The following is a 20966-nucleotide window of genomic DNA, read 5'->3' as shown; positions in this document are numbered from 1 at the left end:
GAAAAGCGGTGGGGCAGTTTTGCGCAAAATGCAGAGCTGCTCTCTGTATGACATCGATGATGCAGGGATTAAAAAACGCCTGGCCGACGAATGCCACGACAGATGCCGGTATGGTTTTTTTTTTTACGTAATACGCTCTGCGTGCGAGTGACTCGATACTGTACTTTTTTTTTTTTCTTACGCTCGCGGCGTTGGCTTTCGTGCAATGTACACGGACCCACGCGTATACATATATATATAAAAGCGTGCCGATCGAGACGAAAAAGTGCGCACCACCGCAGATACCCGTATCAATTTCTCCTCGGTCGGGGGATTTGTGTTCTGCGCCCCTTATCCGTAGGTATATCTCTTGCTCTCGACCGAGCTCTCCTTTTTTGCTTTTCCCATTTATTGGCCCACTGCTGCAGCTGTTTTGATTGTTTGTTTTTTTTATTCTTAGCACTAAACCAGTTGCTGGTTGTAAATTTATTTATTGAACAGTTTTTTTTTATTGCTTTCTGTTGCAGGTGTCGTTTAGCTACTCCAAGGGACCAAGGGACGACTGGAACGTCGTCAAGGTGGACGGATTCAGTGTGAGGGACGATCCGAAAAGGTTAGTCGCTTCACATATTATGTGGTACAATAATTTAGTGACAATTTTTATTAAAAAAAGCTCTGTTGTAATGTATCAATGAAATGATAAAGATTAGTCATTAACATGCACAATTAAGAGTTCAAACAGCTTATACGTTATAAAGAAAAAAAAAAAAAAAAAAAAAAAAAAATAGACACGCCCGCAAAGAAAAAAAAACCACCCCCCCGGGGTTGTCCGGCAACGTCAAAAAAATAATCACTCAGTGCCAATTAATAGCGAGCCTCTCGTCATTATTTTCCATCGTCATAAATACATAATTATTTAATGAGCCCGCAAGGGAAGACGGACGGACAGGGACACAAGACGCGCCGATCCGACTCTCCTCTCGAGAAATAAAGCAGCAAGTACAACGAGAGCAGTCGAGAGTCGAGCTAACGAACTAACGAACGTACATATATATAATACGCCCGTCCGAGCGAGAAAAACGAGGAGGAGGAGAGATGGAGAAAAAAGGGGAGCCTCGCGAAGGAGAAGAGCGATAAAGAGAGAGAGAGCGCGTGAGAAGTATTTGAAAAAAATTGACGAGACAGCGGCGAGATGGGGGGGGGGGGGGGGGCGAATCGGGGTACCGTTTTTGCCTCGGCGGCGGCAGGCCTTCAATTACTTACATAATTGCAATCGAGACGGCGATACAACACAAGTTCTGTGTGCACTTACTCATACGCACAAGCGCCTCCGACGTTGTTCCCATCGCGAGTGCGTAGCCCCGGAAGTACTTGAGAGAAGTCGATTCGCTAGGGATGAGCTGTAAAAAAAACGCCACCCATGCCCTTCTCTCTCTCTGTTCATTTTATTGACTCCTTCGTAATTGTAATCTCCAAAGCTTTGGCGCGCGACTGTGCCCGTGAACTCAAATTACAAAAAGCAATTGCTCGTACGCGCGATTCGGAGAAAGAAAGGTGTCGCGTGTCACGCGTGCGTATACTTGTAGGTATATGTACCCTCGTTTAGGTGCGCCCGGTGTAATTCCTTTGTTCGCCGTCAAGTGTGTCGCGTACCTACACGACAGGGTCCATGGCTGGTGCTTTCGATTTTTTCGAGGGTCAGATTTTTTTTTGACGCTTCAAGGTAGGGCTTTTGTTGCTGCACGTTCGTGTATAGGCTATATACCTTATTTTGTATTGTACTCGGATTTGCGGTTTTTGTGATGTCCCGTCGAGTGGAACTATTCCGAATAGGTTGAAATTCGTGACCGGCGTCTTGGGTTGATAAGGGAAAAGTAAGGGCTCGTTTTGGGAGTGATTTTTTTGGGGTGGTTTTAAAAGGGGCATTAGACCAGTTTGGAACATAATTAACTTGTTAATACTCAAAGGATTAAGCTAACTATAAAAAAAAAAAAAAAAACACTAGTGTCTTGGTAAAAAAAATATTTTGATTTCTAACGCCAATAAATCTGTTTCTTTGTTCACAGGTTCAAATCGTTGCACTGCCATTTGTTTCCTCAAGTGCCGTACTGCCCGCACAGATGATGATCGATTCCGTTGGACGATGATTTTTAAAGACGACACTATTATCTTTTTTCCCTCTTTTAGATGAATCAAATATTATTCAAGGCACGCCAAGATAGTTGATGGCGATGTATTTTTTTGTACATAAAAATGTCAGGTGTCCATTTTCTGATTAATTTACAAGAAAACATTCAAGAATTACATCAAAATTTTAATTATGTCCACCGTCTGTAAATTTTGTAGCACTTTTAATGTTTACATTGTTAAATACTGACACTTATTTGATTCATGCTAAAAAAGTTTTTATAAAATTGACACTTATGAAGCTCTTCGTCTCATAAGAATTGTATGATAAAGATATTGTTTGTTACAATTTTTTTATGTTAGCTGTAAATAGTAAATTAATATTGTATAGTTAATTTTACAAGTTATGTATCAGAAAAAAAAATGTCATGATGGTACAATGGATGTTTCCGTGAGGTTTCTTGATTATAAATATTTGTACTCTCTCTCTTTCATCACTTTAATGACTGCCTAAACATGTACAATACAAATCAAACAAAATCACAATTTTTTCAACGTGTAAATACAAATTGATGTATAAATATCTTATATGTGCATTGACCGAAAAAAACATGCGTGCAACAATTGTAGAAATATCAAAATTCCAGCGCGTCGCCACGTATATAAGCGTCGTGGACTTCCGGTTCAAAGCCAGAGTGTGATACATATCAAGCTTACGTGTAATCAAGCGTGCATATACCTTCGGAAAAGGTGTTGTTACGTCTATGCATATCTATACTACATTAAGAAGATTTTCACTCAAAATTTTATTTCGAATTTTTCGCGTTAAAATTTATTTTGTTGATTAATTTCGTGCATATATACTTTTTGTGTTTTAACGTCTAAAGAAAAAAAAAAAAGTCAATTATCATATGTTTGTTCGGAGATGATTCGCGAGAACGTTATAAGTCTAAGCTAGTCCTTTCCGTATAAGTAAAGCAGACGAGCTGTACACAAAATGTGATACATTAAATTTTACGAGTGTACACAAGATGGATCATTATTATAATGTTTTATTATCGTACGATCATGAACCATATTATTATTATTTTTTACTAATATTATTTTTTGTTACCTTTTTTTATGTTTATTTTTACGGGGGATCATAAATCTGTATAAAAAAACCTGCATATTTTTTTCCTCTCATGTAGAGGAAAAAAAAAAAAAATGGGCAAATTGAGAATTCGTTGAGCAGCGATGCAATAAAAATAATAAAAACTGCGTATATGTCAGTGTATGTGCTTACGGTGCGAGTGTGCGTTATCGAGTGCAATAGGTTGTCGTAAAAGTCACTTGCATCGATTTCCGATTTTGCGAGTATAATTGTATTTGGTTCAAATGTTTGAAGAAGCGATGCAGCTGAGCTAGAAAAAAAAATAAGGCACCTGCTCCTCGACCCTGCGACGTCGTGATGCACGGGTCGACCGAGTTACTGCTACGCTCGCCTTTAAAATTGTATTTTATGTTATTTTATTTTTCCTTACATATGTATAAAAATAAACTTTTATGCACATCAAATCATGTATTTTTATTCAATAAGAACCTGCTGTATAGATGTATACGTTTGCGAAATAACTAGGAGTTGCGTAAGATTTATGCTAAATAACGGACTTACTTTTTTTTCTTTCTTTTTTTTTAGCACAATTCTTGCAAATACATACATTTACTTGATAAACAAGTTCCAATCGATCGACGATTATTTATTTAAATATATTAGAGCATGAATGTATATAATTGTGTCCCATATACTGGTGTTAGATTGAATTAACGAGCATTAATTGAATTTTCGTTATATTTATGTTTATTCATTGACAAGACTAGTAGTTTTTATACCACATAGATGCATAAATTAATTATGTTTGCTAGCGTTCCCAGCAATGACAAATCAATGATATCACAACTGTTTACTATTAAACTCAAATTAGCTCGTTATATTTTTGAAAAAATTTTTAAAATATGTAAACACGGTTTTCTCTTGTATATAGAATTAATTAAACTCTGACGCATTATCGTAAATCATGATATATTTGGATTTTTCAGATATTTTTAGCTGTCTACTACCATCTCTTGCCAATTCCACGAACTGAGGATTTCGTGGGTAAAGTAGATTTCCTCACCCATACGCCGCGCTTTGCATATCCTTACCAATATAGGGTGTTTTCCGCAATCGTCACCAGCAAGTAATTTAAGGTTGTGCTCTACGCTACCATCAGGTCAGTAATTAAGTCAACTATAGTTAAGTCAAGATATATCTTGAATTAACTATGGCGCTCTGTTCCGTAATCTGGCCAGTTAAAATAGCAGACGACAGTCAACAGCAAAATGAAATCTTCACTTTTTTCTCGACTTTCACGTCATCTGCTGTTTTAACTGCGCAGTTAAGGCCATGGACAGTTTACGGAATATATTACAGCGCCAGTTTAATTCAAGGTAGTTGACTTACTGACCTGACGGTAACGTAGAGCGCAAATTTAAATTACTTGCTGGTGACGAAGATTGCGGAAAACACCCCAAGCGGCGTTACCACCACGACCTACGTAACTTTACAGACTCTGATTTTATCATTCTGGTAAAGAGAGCACGGTGTAAGATGTACGTGAAGTTATGTGTAGTAATTAAAGAAATTACTACTAAGTAATGCCATATGGTCGATTTTATTAAACCATATGAATATCTCTATTTTTAGAGGTCGACTTTTGAGTAAAAAATGGATTGTAAACTTGCCGCAAACAGCACAAACTACGTCAACTTTTTATTATCTATCTGTAAGATTAGTTGCGGCTGGTTTGTAATTATCAAAGTGACTTTGCTGTAAATAGCAATAGTTATTTGGATCAGCGCCATCTAGCGGTCTTTATTTTTTGGCCAAAAGTGGCTCCCAAAATTCTCAATCAGAGCATTCAGGATTAGAGCTATTTAATTAATAATAAACCAGCCGCAACTCATGATGAAGCTATAAAATAAAAAAATAACAATACATGTGTTTTTGGCGGCAAGTTAACAATCTGTCTTATGCTTAAAAATTCATCTTCAAAAGTACAAACACATAGAATGTCGATTTTTTAGTAGAAAATAGATTGTTAACTTGCCGCCAAAAACACATGTATAATTATTTTTTCATTTTATAGCTTCATCATGAGTTGCGGCTGGTTTATAATTGACTAAATGGCTCTAATCCTGAATGCTCTGATTGAGAATTTTAGGAGCCACTTTTGGCCAAAAAATAAAGACCGCTAGATGGCGCTGATCCAAAATAATTATTGCTACTTATATAGTAAAGTCATTTTATTAGTTATAAACCAGCCGCAAATAATCTTATAAATAGACGATAAATAGTTGAAATTTTTTTATGCTACTTGCGGCAAGTTTTTACATCAATATCCTACATATCTTATATGGCTCATAAAATCGACAATATTTACAAAATTACAATACTCTTGACCTTTTACCATTAACTCATGTAAGTACAAATTAATCAGTCCAAAAGAGACAACCGAAGAAAAAAGGCCTGAAAAAGAAGCACAGTCACACGAAAAGTCTCATATAAGAATGGAGCATTGGATCTCACTTGATCAGAGAAGGTTGGGTTCTTTGTTTACTTATGACACTTAAAATTTACATCTCTGTAATAAATGTATTCTTCAATTAGTGAGATCCGATGCTCCATTCTTAGGAGACTCTTCGTGTGGCTGCTTCTTTTTAAGACCTTTTTTCTTCAGTTGTCTCTTTTCGACTGATTAATTTACGTGTATATTTGATCGTGATTTACGATTTCTGTAACACAAATTTTGTTATGTTTATGTTATATAAGTTAACTGTTTATTGGAAATCTAAAGTTGAAGGGCTGTTCTTTCATTAGTTAATGGTAAAAGGTCAAGAGTTTTGTAATTTCATAAATATTGTCGATTTTATGAGCCATATAAGATAAGTAGAATATTGATAGTTTTGGAGGTCGATTTTTAGGTAAAAGATAAATTGTAAAGCAATTTAAATTAAGTGAGATCCAATGCTCCATTTTGAGGAGACTCTTTCTGTGTAACTGAACTTCTTTTTGAAACTTTTTTTCTTTAGTTGTCTCTTTTGGACTTATTACTTTACGTATCTATTTAATCATTGTTCAAGATTTCTGTAACACAAATCTTGGTATGTACATATTATGTAAGTTAGCTGTTTATTTAAACTAGAAAGTTAAAGGGCTGTGCTTCCGCAAATTAATGATAAAAGGTCTAAAGTATTTTAATTTTGTAAATATGGTAAATTTTATGAGCCGTCTAAGATAAGTGGAATATTTATACTTTTCAGGGTCCATTTACAGGTAAAAGACATATCGTAAACTTGCCGCAAACAGCACGAACTACGTCAACTTTTTATTATCTATCTGTTAGATGAGTTGCGGCTGGTTTATAATTATCAAAGTGACTTTACTGTAAGTAGCAATAATTATTTTGGATCAGCGCCATCTAGCGGTCTTTATTTTTTGGCCAAAAGTGGCTCCTAAAATTCTCAATCAGAGCATTCAGGATTAGAGTTATTTGGTCAATTATAAACCAGCCGCAACTGATGATGAAGCTATAAAATGAAAAAATAATTATACATGTGTTTTTGGCGGCAAGTTAACAATCTATTTTCTACTAAAAAATCGACATTCTATGTGTTTGTACTTTTGAAGATGAATTTTTAAGCATAAGACAGATTGTTAACTTGCCGCCAAAAACACATGTATAATTATTTTTTTATTTTGTAGCTTTATCATTAGTTGCGGCTGGTTTATTATTGATTAAATAGCTCTAATCCTGAATGCTCTGATTGAGAATTTTGGGAGCTACTTTTGGCCAAAAAGTAAAGACCGCTAGATGGCGCTGATCCAAATAACTATTGCTATTTACAGCAAAGTCACTTTGATAATTATAAACCAGCCGCAACTCATCTTACAGATAGATAATAAAAAGTTGACGTAGTTTGTGCTGTTAGCGGCAAGTTTACAATCTATTTTTTACTCAAAAGTCGACCTCTAAAAATAGAGATATTCATATGGTTCAATGAAATCGACCATATGGCATTACTTAGTAGTAATTTTTTTAATTACCTTTTTTATTATCTTTTTATTAACTTTATCTTTTTCGCCATCGATAAAATACTTTATCCACATTATCATCGATGAATACAAACATTTTTGTGGCAGAACTTTTTACCTTTTTTGTTTTACATACTTCAAATTCTACATACTTATATTACAGACTCAGCATCCAATAAAACTTTTTTTTTTTTTAATTTTTAATTCAATTCTGTACAGAATAAATTTAATAAAATAAAAAAAATATTTCTTTCATACTTCTAAAACGTAGTAATTTTTTTTCCCCAATAATAACTTCATTTTTTGCTGTTTAACAATATAGTAGCATTACCGTAAATTAACTAAAAAAAATTATCAAATGTTTCGAATGACGTACTAGATTTTATGCTGTAAAATAAAGTTCTATGTCAGATTAACAAAATCTGAATTGTAATAAAGATGATTTATGTATTATCATTGTCTCATCAAAAATGTGAAAAAATATACGTACGCGGGGGTTGTTAGATTTAACTTAGAAGTTTGAACATGGATTTATTGTCAATTAAATAAAAGCCCGTTGTTTTCCATTTGCACAAAAATAAGCTTGAAAATACAATAAATCCAAGTCTTTTTTTGTAAATTGATTTCATCAAAGTCCAAGCCATATTGTATGCTTAAATGGTACCTTTCCGCTTGACGCTCAACTGTATGCAGCACGAAAAAAAACAAGGCACCACGTCTAGCCATCCCCTAGAATTTTTCCTTCTGCAACTCTCCAACTTTCCTTTGCCACTTAGAGCATTTTTGCGGGGAAAAAGATAAAAAGGAAGCGAGAGACGCATTTGCTGGTTGAGAAAACACGAAAGGTACCTCGTAGGCGACGCGGCTCATAGCTCAGCAGATTCGTTTTGAAGCTCAAACGCGCACTCTCCTAAATGGTTTTTCCTCCTTGGCCGCTCGAGATCTAGGGGTGCCTTTGGAAAAAAAAAAAAAAAAACTGAGTAGAGCGCACCAGTTTCCGTCTACTATTACCACCATTGTAATTGGGTTTCGGTAATTACTTGTCACTGCGGCCGAGAAGAAGCACAACGACGGATAAAGAGCCCCTGAGATGGATCAGCCCCCCACCCCTTAACGCGCACACCGTCACGATAAGTTTCGTGTACCCCTATCGGGCTAATCTCGTTATCCGTATCTGGTTTCCGGGGCGAGCTCGTCAGAGATAAATCTCAACAAAAGTAAAATGTGCCTCCCGTAAAGACCGATGTCACGCGGATTACCCGAACCTCGTGGTTTTATTATTCACAAAATGTCCTCGGAAATTGCTCTGTTTTCGTCAAAAAATACCAGCCGAGGAAAGATAATACGCGGAGGAGTAAAAAAAAAATGATTCAATGGAGCCCGGGTTATTCCTCGGGAGGGGGGGAGATCTTCTCGTAAAGCCATCGCCGCGAAATTTCCCCTGGCTGGCTCACCACGAGCATATTTTATCGGTGAGAATTCGTTCTTTTTAATGGCTTCGAGGGGGTGCCTTTAAGGGGGGAGGCATACGCGGTGGGTGGAGATTAGTGAGCCCGGCGTGCTTCGCATCGATCGGAGAGGCTTCTGTTGCCGGCAAGGAGAACTTCTTTTGGCTGAGTTTGAGAGGTACGTTGTCAAGGTGCTGCCGTGGGACTCGGGGGCTCCTTTGAAAGGATATTTTATTTGAACAAAAACATCATTTGAGGGGTATAATACGTTGGATGGATTTTTACGGTTTTATTGTCTATGCTATACAGCACAGATCAAAAAGTCACCATCGATCAAAGTGACACGCAAGGCTTTCTGAAATTACTTGTTTCCGTCGTTTTTCTATACTTATGATTCCTAAGACTGATAAATCATACAGATTTGTATTTTCCAATTGCTGTCCAACGATTTGTACCTTATGATTAACAATTAATTTCTCTCATGTTTTACGTGATTATTTTCATTTATTTGCTTAACAATAATTATTAGTTAATACTTCAGCCTCTGTGAACAGCAATAAAGAAGAAACAAAATTTATCCCGAGACGTGACTGTTTGCCCACGTAAAGGCATCATGATCTTTGACACCATAATACTACATTTATGGCAAAACTTTATCGATCCTCTGCACACAATACACATTACACAGTGTGGAGTAAAAACGTGTTAAAAGCAGCTCATTGTCGAGCTGAGAAACCCCCGAGTAAGAAAGAACGTAGCAAAATGTCTCCCAAAAAATAAAATACACACGTACCTACAGCTTTTTTCCTGAAAATGCACAGTAAAATTGCAGCTGGTGTAGTTTAGAAAAGTGGGTCGTCGCTCTTGCGCGAGTATCATGGGCACTTACACAGAATCGGCTCAAAAATTCGCGGCAGTTTAGCCTTTCCAATTCACCGTTTTTACTATCACCGATGCTTCCGCAAGTTATCTAATCTGCTGCGAAACTACGAGCGATTATGTTTTTATTGGCGTAGGACGTATCTTCATAAATGTTTTATTCTTTTGCCCTGAAATATCCGTACTCGTGAAAAATGAAGCAAAAGCTACGCAGTTGAGGGATTAAAAAAGAATATAAGAACGACAGAATGAAACTTCACGTCACAACGTTGGTTCGAAGATAAAAAGCTCATCATACTACAGAACCAAAAATCCTCTCTCTGCGAACCTTTTTTTTAAACCTCCAGTGTGAGCTGTATACGTATGGCACTCGCACATGGAGGGGTCTCGGTTAAACTAGTGCGTGAGTTTGCCTTCACGTAAGCCAAGTCAAATAAAAGGTAATATCAAAGTTGCCATCCAATTGTGGGGCTTACCGTATTACTTTGGGCGAGTGACAGCTTTTCCCTCTATTTGTCCATAATTGGATGGATCGCATTAACGCGACCAGAAGAGAAAAGTATTCTTTTGCTCGTGGTAGTCTTCACTATATTTGTCTTCTTTGAGATGAAAGGTCCGAGTACTGTGACCCGATTGTTATTCGTCTCTGGCACTTGCAAAAAGCTGGGCGTACCGTGAGTACTAAAAAAAAAAAAAAAAAAAAAAAAATGTCTCTGTCACAGTAAACCTACAGCAGGTACACTGTTTTATCTTGGTTGGTGAATAAAAACTTTATAAAAGAAAAACGAAAAAAAAAAAGAAAAAACTTTGACCGTGCCCGGATTTCCAAGATGATGAAAGTTATCCCAGTTCTGTCGTTAAAATTATTCTTTACGGGACAATAAAAACACAGTCGTGTCGCGGCAAGCAACACAATTCACACTTACGGAGCGAATAAAAACGCTGTTACTGAAAAACAGAAGCTACGGTGAGGGAAAACGATGTAAGCCCAAAGGTGCGATCATAAATCGCCATAAAGAAAAAAGTCTGCGGCGACCATAGTACCATACAATTCGTCTCAGATCTGGATTTGGGGGATAATGGTGTTTTAAAAATATTATCGCTGGCGCGGATCTGCATGGCGTGACAAAGTAAGGGCTGTAAAACGTGGAACAAAAAAAAAAAAAAAAAAAAAAAAGAACGAAAAGGGGGAAAAAGTGAGCTGAAAATACAGGGCATTTTTTTGTTTCGTTAACGACTGTATGCAGTAAAAAATCTATGGCCACGAATGTCCTTTTTTCACTTACAGCTCAAGTTGGCTATTGTCCAAGATTGGTACAACTTGTTCTCATAATGTTCGTACCTACTCTCGAGCGGGTGGGAATCGAATCTCGTGGACTGCGTTTACACCCTTTTTCCAAGCTATCGTAGAAATATTCATGTAAAAAATCAGGCAAAATTAGTATAAGTACTTTATGCGAATATGTGGTCCATGGGGAAGTTAAGAAATGCGATTTGAAATACGTGGACATGTTTGTGACTGTCTCGAAAAATTAAAGTATTTTAATTTTTTTTGCATTATTTTTCTACCAATCTTTCATTGAAACTTGTTGGTTCTAGTGAAGAAAAATATAAAACATTTGAAATATTTGAATTCCAAAACAAATACATTTTCCAAAGTGTTTTCATGCTAGATGATGTAGTATACGATAAAAAAAGTCCCGCACGAGCATGTCACAAGTCGTGAGGTGTATCAACTTTATTTTTCCTACAGTAAAAAAAGCACATCCACTTTATCTTTAAAAAAAAATTACGTGCATGTGAAGAGAAAACAAAAAAAAAAACACCACGTTTCTTCATTTTCATATGCATATGCGACATTTTTACATACAGTATAGGAGTCGCGGAGTGAAAGTAGACGCAGTACAAAATGTATTCATAGAAAAATTTCGCCTCTCCCCTTTAGTACACGAGCAGATGACGATAACAAAGTCTCCACCACCTCCAACACTGGACGCTTGGTTTATAAAAGTAATTGACAATACATCCAATTTTCACCTGCCGGAATAATCCATTGAGAAACAGTGGCACCAACTCGATTTCCATCCCAAAGGAGGTGTCTCTTTGCTTTCATTTTTGTCCCCCGTACGAGCGAACAATACTCCGTGATCAGGTGTTGCCACCATTTGTTTGTCGAAAAGAAACAATCGGTGCAGTGGCCGAATTTTCCACCCAATCTCCGTGAAACGCGCGAAAATAGAGGACACGGGGGTTGAAATCGCATACAAAAGACTCGAAATGAAAGGCAAAAACAAAACGACAACGCGCTACAAGACCCCTATCTCTTGCTTTCGCTCGAAACAACGGAGAGAGATAGAGGGGAACCCGAAAAAAAGGGCCGAGTCCAAATCAGGCGAATCAAAGTAAAAGTTGATCGACCCTCCATCGATGTCGATTTGTTTGTCGATCGAGCGAGAGTACATCATAGCAGGCCTGCTTGTGTACACGTAACGGTGTTTAGTAGCGCGAGCCTCCCCTCCAGCGAAATCAGGTCGTGGCACTGACAGTGCGACCTACATACGATTGCTCCGCCCTTCTACAGCTCTCTTCCGGCCCGGATATTCCAGCCGGCTGCTGCCTCTTCCGCATCCTCCCTACCCCCCTCGCCCCCCCCACTGTCCTTACGTAACACTTTCCGTGTATCTTTCTCTCTCGCGCGAGCGCGGACTCTCTATTCAAGTTTGCGCCACGCCGAGTTTTTCTCTTTTCCCTGCTGCTTGTCCTTTTTTTTTCTCCGTCTTGACTTACTTTTCGTATTTTTTTCCCTCCCCTCCACCCCCCCGGTTTTCCTCCTCTTTTTCTTCCAACTGTCACACCCTCAAAGTTTATTTTTCTCGTGCTATCGAGAGATAACTCTAGAGGGACGTGACTGCCGCGTCGATGCGCGTGGATGACGTTTTTAATTAAATTCGTCAAACTCCAGTTCTGTCGTCGAATCGATTTTTGGGGTAGGTGCCCACTCGGACGAAAACGATTGCGGGATCTGGTAAATTTCGAAAGGATGAGCCACAGTTTGGTAAATGGATGGGTATTAAAATTGAAAAGTTTTCATGGGGTATGCAAAGTGTGTACATTAAAATGTACTTTGCGATGATAATGACAAGTGAAAGAGGATGTACATCGATAACGATAGAACCGATGACTAATAATAATTAGTATAGAGAATTATAACGAAAATGTTTCATCTTGTTGATGTCGTTTGCCACGCATGTTTGTCCGTCGTAATACATGTTTACATTACCAGCTAACAGCAGTTATTTTTCATTTTCTCTTACAGCTTTGCCTGTTTTCGACCCACCCATTAAAAGAAAAAGTCGAGAAGAGATATCGTGTGGTAATAGGTTCGTTAGTTGGAAATTTAAAAGCCGCATGATAACACCTTCATGTGTTGGGCGAGTGCGGTCATCGTAAAGGATTTGTGTTTACTGGGAGTTTAGGATTTCCATCCCTGATAATCATTTGTTTTCAGTAACGCGATTGTACTGTTTATTTTAACTACTGACGGGATATTACATCCGAAAATCCTACTTTTCACTCCCACAACTGTAAATTGCACTCGAATATCAAATTAATTTTGTAATTACTCCATACAGTTTGGATACCCCGATCCTTGTACATTAATGACAAGTCAAGCTTGTGATCCGATAAGGATTATACGTCGATATTCACATGTATCATGTAATACACTACTTGTATGTTAGTTACCGTACAAATGGATGAAGAAATTAAGTTTGTTTTTTTTTTTGAATAATTTGTTACAGACTTATATAAATAAAAAAAGGCAATTACGTACACAGCTCACGTTTGATCTGGTGGGAAATATAAATATTCGTGTATATGAGGATCTCATGAGTATAGCCGCTTAACTTGAAGGACAGTTGTTTCAGATTGATTGCTCGGAACGACGTTTCCGTATCAAAGTAAGGCAGCTCAAAGGCTTCTACAAACCAACTCATGAATCACAATCGTAGCGCTTACCAACAAAAAAAAAAAAAAAATATAATAATAACAATGCAAACACAAGCTAGAAAAATTATTACTCTTGGGGAAAAAAACTCAATAACCTGGAGATTCTAATACACAAGGATCGACGTTTTTAATCGTCTCGGGGGGCAGGGGTGGAGGAGAGAGGGAAGAATGGGGCCCGGCTCGTTTTCTCCTCCCGGCCTAGCCGTCGTATTGATCTTTCCACGAGAGAGAGTAATCCAGGCCATAGGGAACAAAAGGTTTTCAACTCTTTTTCCACATGTTACAGTGCACACGTACATATATGCCACTTACCTGGCTCCATCCTCAAAAGCAGCCAACCGTCCAAAAGTAAAACACGCGTGCAGCCTAAACCAGCTTTCACCCTTTCATTTTCGAGCGCGCGCACAAAGCGGTTTTTAGTTTGCTCGTTAAAAAAGTACCCGAGAGCTCGCAATTTTTCCGCTGCTCTTCGTTCGCGAGTCCCAATGTGGGTGGGGTTGTTTTTCCTCCGCGGTAAAATAATGAAAAACAAGACGACCATCGGCTGCATGTGGCTACTCGACTTTCGAATCAGACGCGGACGGTCCTTCACCTTTTGGTGTAGAAACGAGCAGCACAAGGGGTCGATTCAAGCAGCAAAGATTATATTTAGTCAGGTGGACGTGTATTCGATTTCGTTTGTATACGTGTACGCGTGAGATGTGGAGAAGAGCAATCAGATATACTGGCTACATGACTTCTATGACATTAAACAAAAGCTGTTATTCCTTTACATCAAATAGTAATTAACTTGTGCTTTCAACTAAAGTACAATTCTTGGAGTATTTTCATGTTTATAATTTTTAAAATAATTAGCGTAAATAAAAATGTTTAACCAGTTGCGTTTCTTATACCAGGTGCCTCATTTTTCCGACTCGATTCAATATTCATGAAGTTTATCGGTCGCAACTGCAACACAAAAGATAACATACACGTAAATACTTTTCGAGCACGTAGATGTGGATAGGTACAGGCAGAAATTCCAAATTACAACATCCTTTTTGTATTCTCACGTGGTGTAATCTGCTGGTTCAAAAACACCGGTAAATAGCCACCAAACCGCACTTACATAATATGAATATGGATGAACATATTAAGCATTCTAACGTAGATGATAAAAAAAAAAAAAAAAAAAAAAAAAAGGAACAGTTAACAAAAAGAGGTTGCCGGGAAATGGGAAACAGAAAATCGGTATTCTCGAGTGGTATAGGTAGCCGAAGAACTTTGGCGCGATCCTGCATATTCACAGAGACAGTGAAAGGACCCTCGTTTGCTTTTCCATATTCTGCTCTACTGTTCCCTCGGGATAACGCCGCAGTTGGATCACTTTTCTCCGTACATTTCCCGCGTCTTTCTCTCTAGAGATAACTTTCACACTTCGCATCGCGTATATCTTCCCACCCAAATGATATCATACCCCCGCCCCCAGTTTAATGTAATTCGTCGTAGGAGGGAACGATGATTTTACCTCTGTTCGCTCTCGCTACTGCACTTCTTCTTGCAGACCTGTACGTAAAAGCTTCGACTCGACTCGTCGGCCTCAATATTTTTTATCGAATGAAATGGTATTCGATTCCGAAGCGGTATCTATGAATAAAATATGTTTGCAAAACATCGTGACACTTGAAAACTTTATTTAGCATAATTACTACTCTGGCTTTATCAAATTGTGGTGATCGCTTAGTACTTACAAAATACAAACTTAATAATACGAGAAAAATTATGCCTCTTATGTACAATTTCACAAGTAGAAGTATCATATCCAGATGTCCATATTTTGAGAGGAACTTATGTTATTAAAGTTTATTTTGACCAACAGAACATTTTTTTTTTTTTTTTTTTTTTTTTTGAGAAAGTTACACTTTCATTTTCATAATTTCCACTCGATTTCAAAAAACGTGTCAAATCGGCTTTTTGGAGTGACTAAGATTTTTCCTGACATCATAACATCGCGTGTATCGATTAAAACAGTAATATTTCAAGGATTGTGCCTGTGTGACATTCTAAAAGTATTGTCAATTGAGCCAAAATATGCAAGAAAAGGCGATGAGCTCTGATTTCATCCCTTGATTGTTAAAGTCACCCAGTCTATACTTTCTAAGCATTACCTCACGAAGAAATGTATGGTACATCGGTGAAATTTATGTTGGAGTACACACTTACCAATAGTTTTGTCATTAGTGAACGGCATGAGTTGGACATACTCATTAAGATAAGACAATAGAGTTGTTGCTTTGAGAGAACAAAGCTCTCGACATTCAGTAGCTGTGGAGCAGCTCCTGAGGCTTGTGCAGTCGTTTAAAGACTATCGTTGGTCTTGCTTCTTGTGATCATTTTGTTTTACAGTGATTTGTTTTTCAATAGACAAACCATACGCGTAGAGTACGGGAGATATATGCGATGGAAGAAGCACCAGCCATACGTTCCAGTACCGAGATGCAGCGTATCAAGAAAGCGTTTTGTGCAGTCAACATTCTTTTTGTGGTTAGAAATTTTTATATTAAATTCTATTATATTATAATTATATTTTTATAATAAATATATTAAATCATTGGAGTTGATAAAAGTGTGCTTGTATTACGTCATCATGAGTACTTTTGCTTTTTTGTAAATACGAATCATGTCCTCAATACGTTTACACTAAGAGAGAAAAATAATAAAAGTTACTGTGCTAGAATGGTAATCTGGTAATGTTCGGGCGTCTAGAGACTTTTTACTGTTGGAACAATAATTTTTAGTGCTTAGAACAGTCATTTTTGTTGTAAGTACAGTGATTTTTACTGTCTGCACAATAGAAATTACTATCCGGAATATGGTAAAAATTAGGTTAGCCAAAGTAAAAAGTTCCTAGACGTAGGAATGACATCAGGTTACCATTCCAGCACAGTAATTTTTATTATATTTTTCTCTTAGTGTATTTAAAAACCAACTAGGTGCAAAAGATCGAAGTATGTATATACACAGTCTCTCAATGCACGTATGTATGTATGAACGTATACATGTATTTACGCATGTAGGAATGTGTGCAGTTAAATTTAAATTTTTTATCTCACTGCCGTAAAACAGTGGCGTTTGAAAAATTGTAGAACAAATATGAATGCTTAACAATTGAAAATGTAAGAAAAATGTATAATAAAACTTTGTCAACATTTTTTTTTTCAGATCGTTGGCATACTGATAGTATTCATGGGTGTTTCCTTCTACAAAGTAAATCCTAAATACGCCAAGTACTTGGGCCCATACTACTTTTTTTCTGCCAACCTATTCTTCATAGCTGGATTTGTTATTATTTTTGTAGTCATTTGTGGGAGCTATGGTGTGTACAGGGATAGTACCTGTATTATTTTGACCGTAAGCATATATTTATTAACTCGTGTCTGGTGGGATAATTTTTAACGTCTAATAACTGTTTTCATTATATTTTTACGTTATCCAGTTTGTGAATTTACTGATGGCCATACTAATATGCGAACTTGTGGCATTAGTATATGTATACGTTTTCAAGGACACTATTATCCAGTACAGCAATGAACAAATAAGAAATGCCACTCAGCTACACCACTATGATACTGAATACATTACGCGATTGCAAGACGATGTGAGTAAAATCTGACAATAACCAAACCATTTCATTTTAAATATGAATATTGTGCTTGTAATATTACATTTTTATTGGTAAAATGATTCTTTTCTTCAATTGCATGGTGCTGAATAATTTCTTTTTTATGAATACGTAGGTACAATGCTGTATGTTCAACAAAACGATTGAATGGTGGAAAATTACGACGTACGAATCTTACTTGGAAGATGATTTTTTCTGGCAATGTAGAAAGAAGGGATATTCTGTTGTTAACAATTGCCACCAAAAATTGGCTCGTTTCGTGACAAACAGTGCAGTTTACATAATAATCATAGGCACGTTATATACTGCTATTCAGGTGAATATAAACAGATTTTTAGTTATTAATTATAACGCTAGCACACGGTCTTGTTTTATTACAAGAAAAGTTGGAAACTAAGGTTTAAGCCCAATGAAATTTGATTCAAAGTCTCATCCTTAATCACAGAGCCACAAGTTTCTACACAAACCTAAAAATTATTTTATTTATTTACACGTGGTACATGGTGATTCAAAGTATTCAACAACAATGTTTTTTGCAGGTTGGAGGTATATTCTTCATTTTTAAGCTGTTACATCGATTTAAGAAAGAAAAGACACAAGCATCGTTGGCTAATATTCTAGCTATTTGATCAATTCGTAGTGTAATTTCTAAATATTTATAAAAAATTTTTTGTGCTGAAAAACTGAAGATATTTGCATGAAGAAGAGACTGGGATGCATCAAACATTTTAATTATAAGTGACTTCGTCGTTTAGTGCTATAACATGCGAGCAGATCTCCATAGTAGATATGTGTAGTAAAAACAATTTGCTGCTCATTGTCATAATAATTTGAAAACTTGGTAATAAAACAGTGATTATAAAAGTTAAAAAGCCATTAAAATATCACGAAAAAAAGAGTAGCGCAGTGGATCAGTGTGCAAGCTAATCGACAAACAATAGTGACAATAATAAGAGCAATATGAATACAAAACAGACAAGTTTTTAATAAAATAACTCTAACGATAATAATTTAACGAAATAACTCTCTTAAACCACCTTGAATGATTAATTGTTGAAGTGCAATTCAACTAACCGTCTAGTTTATTGTGTTAAATATATTCCTGTAAGTTAGTATACTCGTGACTGTAATTGTAAGGACACGAATTTTCAAAATTATTTGGAAGATGATAACAACAAACGCGTAATGGGAGGAATGTCGATGCTTCGAAAGTTTGCTCCGAAGCCTCTTCAACAAAGAAGTCACGTAGTTTCTATTACGTTGTACCATCCAAGGCGTATACAATCCAAGACTTTTTGTCGTTTTCCTTGATCAAGAGGAGTCTCACGCCTCACCGTTATCACCATGCACAAATATTCAAAGTGGAAGAAGAGAAGGAGACAGGGACGTAACGATCCGCCGGGGCCCGCTGCAGCGTTGTAAATTTTAACGAGATTTTCGATTCACCGGGTGAGCAAGGGGTGCAGCACAGTCGGCTCGTTAAAATTCACTCATGCCGCTGCTTTTCTCCCTATGATGTTATTGACAGTTTTCAAAGGCTTTTACATTTTTCTGGAGAAAGAAATTATAGCGCTCCGAAGCGAGAGTCGACTTGTTTTAGGCGCTCCGTCAATTTTTTTTTTTTCCGTGAACAAAAGGCAGCATACGCATTTGAGATCGTGTGAATAGTTTGTACATATTGTGGTGATGAATAAAAATAAGAAGATACGTGGGACACGTCATGACACGTTGTCAATGCACACATACATGGAAAAATGGAAAAAGATACGTTCATTAAAAAAAAAAAAAAAAAAAAAAAAAATAGAAATTGAAAACTTCCTCTCTCACACGTAGATGCACACAATTTTTTATCGAGGTAGGTACAGGGACTTTGCTCGACTGCTTGGCTCTTGGAGCTTTGTGTGGTTAAATATTTATCTCATCTGATATTCCTGGTATGATACTCATTATTGATTAAAGTATAAATAATATTGTTCACACGAAAATTGAATGTACCAATGGATTGTATGATTATGTACTGTGATGCTTAAATTGTAATTGCCAAATAACCACGAATCCTTTTCGTTAAAAAGCTTCATAATTAAATAGTGTAATACATCGAATAATATGTACAAAAAAAAATGAAGACATACTTGAAAAATAATTATCATTATGTGTATTGCATGAATAAAAAGAGTTTTAATAGAATAGACAAATTTTTTATTACACTTTTTTGTGCTTGAGTTATTTCACGATGTCTTTTTTCCTTTGTTCCTTTTTGTATGTAGTGCACGTCTCAAACATTGTACCTATCCCATTACGACATGTACATTCTACCAACTTAACTACGCCAGCCAACACGTACAATTCCTTTTTTTTACTAATGAAAACGTGCATCTGGCAATAACTTTATCCCATTCCATACCCCACTCTCATCAACAACCACCCTCCAGGACAATGCATTATTAAACATCTACAGAGGTACAGAGGCACAAAAGGTAGCTATACTTTTTATTCGATCAATCATAATAATGTTCTCGATTATATCGAAGTTACTCCTAGTCGAAAAGAAAAATCAACCCTCCCTGGGTAATGTACTTCCCCATAAATACTCACCAGCAACTTGTCCCCTCCAAGTGTCAAATAAAAATAAAACCTGATCTCCTCCCGAACGGCCCTATAACGTTATTATCCCGAGCTCGGGATTCAGTCACGCCAGCGATATGGATTCCGGGAAAATTGTGCACAATGTACAATATGTGCACCGTGTGAATTCTGACTTGAATTATCAGTGCGAGGTGAAGGGAGAGCCTGTCGAAGGTATCTACGCGTCGGATTCGAGAGCTGATGAATTAATAGAGCCCGCTCGCCGGTATCCCAGTGCTCGCACCGATTTTACTATTTCATGGACCTCTGTTGGGTGACGGGTCCGTACAGCGGTGTTGTTCCTGTGAGCCACTCGTGCACATGAGGTTGCGACAACAAAGTACGAATGCGCCGGTTCAGATTAGCTTTGCGGCTAGATTGGCGCCCCGAGGATAGTTGGTGCTATTGCTTTCACGAGAGCTTCATGCTGGATTATTTCTCGATGGCTGTGGGCGCTACGGGGGATAACCGCAAACGGTGGATGGACTTTTTTTTCCTGCAAACCTTGGCATTTTACTTGAATGACGTGTACTGTTTGGATTGATTTTCGCTTTTGAGAGAAACAAAAATGATCTTTCACGATGAACTAAAAAGGAAAAAAAGGAGATTCATTGGTCTCGTTGTGACCAACATGAATGAACTAGGGTGTGATTTTCTCGCAGTCCCTCGTTTGGAACTGTTTGATCCTGGCATTCAATTTCGTAATGGCTATAATAGCTGACATCAAAGACAGACCCTCACCACCGAACCATTCATTGGTGTAATTAGGGATCGTTTGGTTGTGGAATTGCAGAGTTGACGATTGTCAGTAAAACAGCAATAATGCGGTAACGTCGTTAAACACAGTTAATCACGCATTGCTTTGTACGAGTGGTTTTTGCACATCCAATTCCTTATTCGAGCATGCTGATTAAAAAGTACAAAAGACTCCCCCGTTTCGATGAAACGTAAGTATTTTCCAAGTTTATTAAAAGGAACAGTAAACTAGGGCAACATTTGTATTCTCGGTCGCAAAAATACTGGGGAGATGGGTGGCGCGAGCATTGTTATCATTGAAGTCGCTCAAAAGCACCTGAGACCAATTTTTTTTTTTTTTTTTTAGAATCTACAAACTGCGCTCATTTAA

General features: G+C 37.2%; 2 protein-coding genes across 3 annotated transcripts in view; both read left to right on the top strand.

The window, feature by feature from the left end:
- The window catches only part of fng (Fringe glycosyltransferase), a 94781-nt gene extending 91118 nt beyond the window's left edge, over positions 1-3663 (top strand). For both annotated transcript variants that reach the window (XM_014349747.2, XM_014349746.2), the window contains exons 8-9: positions 507-592; positions 2046-3663. In XM_014349747.2, coding sequence (XP_014205233.2) covers positions 507-592; positions 2046-2103 — 144 coding nt within the window. In that variant the 3' untranslated portion in view covers positions 2104-3663. The remainder of the gene's footprint in view (positions 1-506; positions 593-2045) is intronic.
- Positions 3664-15870: 12207 nt separating this feature from the next.
- On the top strand, positions 15871-18999 carry LOC149373715 (leukocyte surface antigen CD53-like). The gene is made up of 5 exons (XM_089595969.1): positions 15871-16077; positions 16756-16944; positions 17030-17191; positions 17331-17531; positions 17755-18999. The coding sequence occupies exons 1-5, from the start codon at positions 15994-15996 to the stop codon at positions 17842-17844; spliced, it is 726 nt and encodes a 241-aa protein (XP_089452095.1). The 5' UTR covers positions 15871-15993; the 3' UTR covers positions 17845-18999.
- Positions 19000-20966: the final 1967 nt, after the last annotated feature.

The sequence above is a fragment of the Copidosoma floridanum genome, unplaced genomic scaffold (assembly GCF_036245765.1).
Source record: "Copidosoma floridanum isolate Cflo_tuat_1 unplaced genomic scaffold, Cflo_Japanese_pri ptg000029l, whole genome shotgun sequence".
Classification (NCBI taxonomy): domain Eukaryota; kingdom Metazoa; phylum Arthropoda; class Insecta; order Hymenoptera; family Encyrtidae; genus Copidosoma; species Copidosoma floridanum.
The sequence above is the reverse complement of the archived record's forward strand: the minus strand, read 5'-3'. Positions and strand labels throughout refer to the sequence as shown.

Bases quoted from the DNA above. Each gene is read 5' to 3' on its own strand.
- LOC149373715 (XM_089595969.1), top strand. From the start codon at position 15,994: ATGGAAGAAGCACCAGCCATACGTTCCAGTACCGAGATGCAGCGTATC. The intron at 16,945-17,029 runs GTAAGCATATAT...TACGTTATCCAG, and splicing joins GTACCTGTATTATTTTGACC to TTTGTGAATTTACTGATGGC. The intron at 17,532-17,754 runs GTGAATATAAAC...TGTTTTTTGCAG, and splicing joins CGTTATATACTGCTATTCAG to GTTGGAGGTATATTCTTCAT.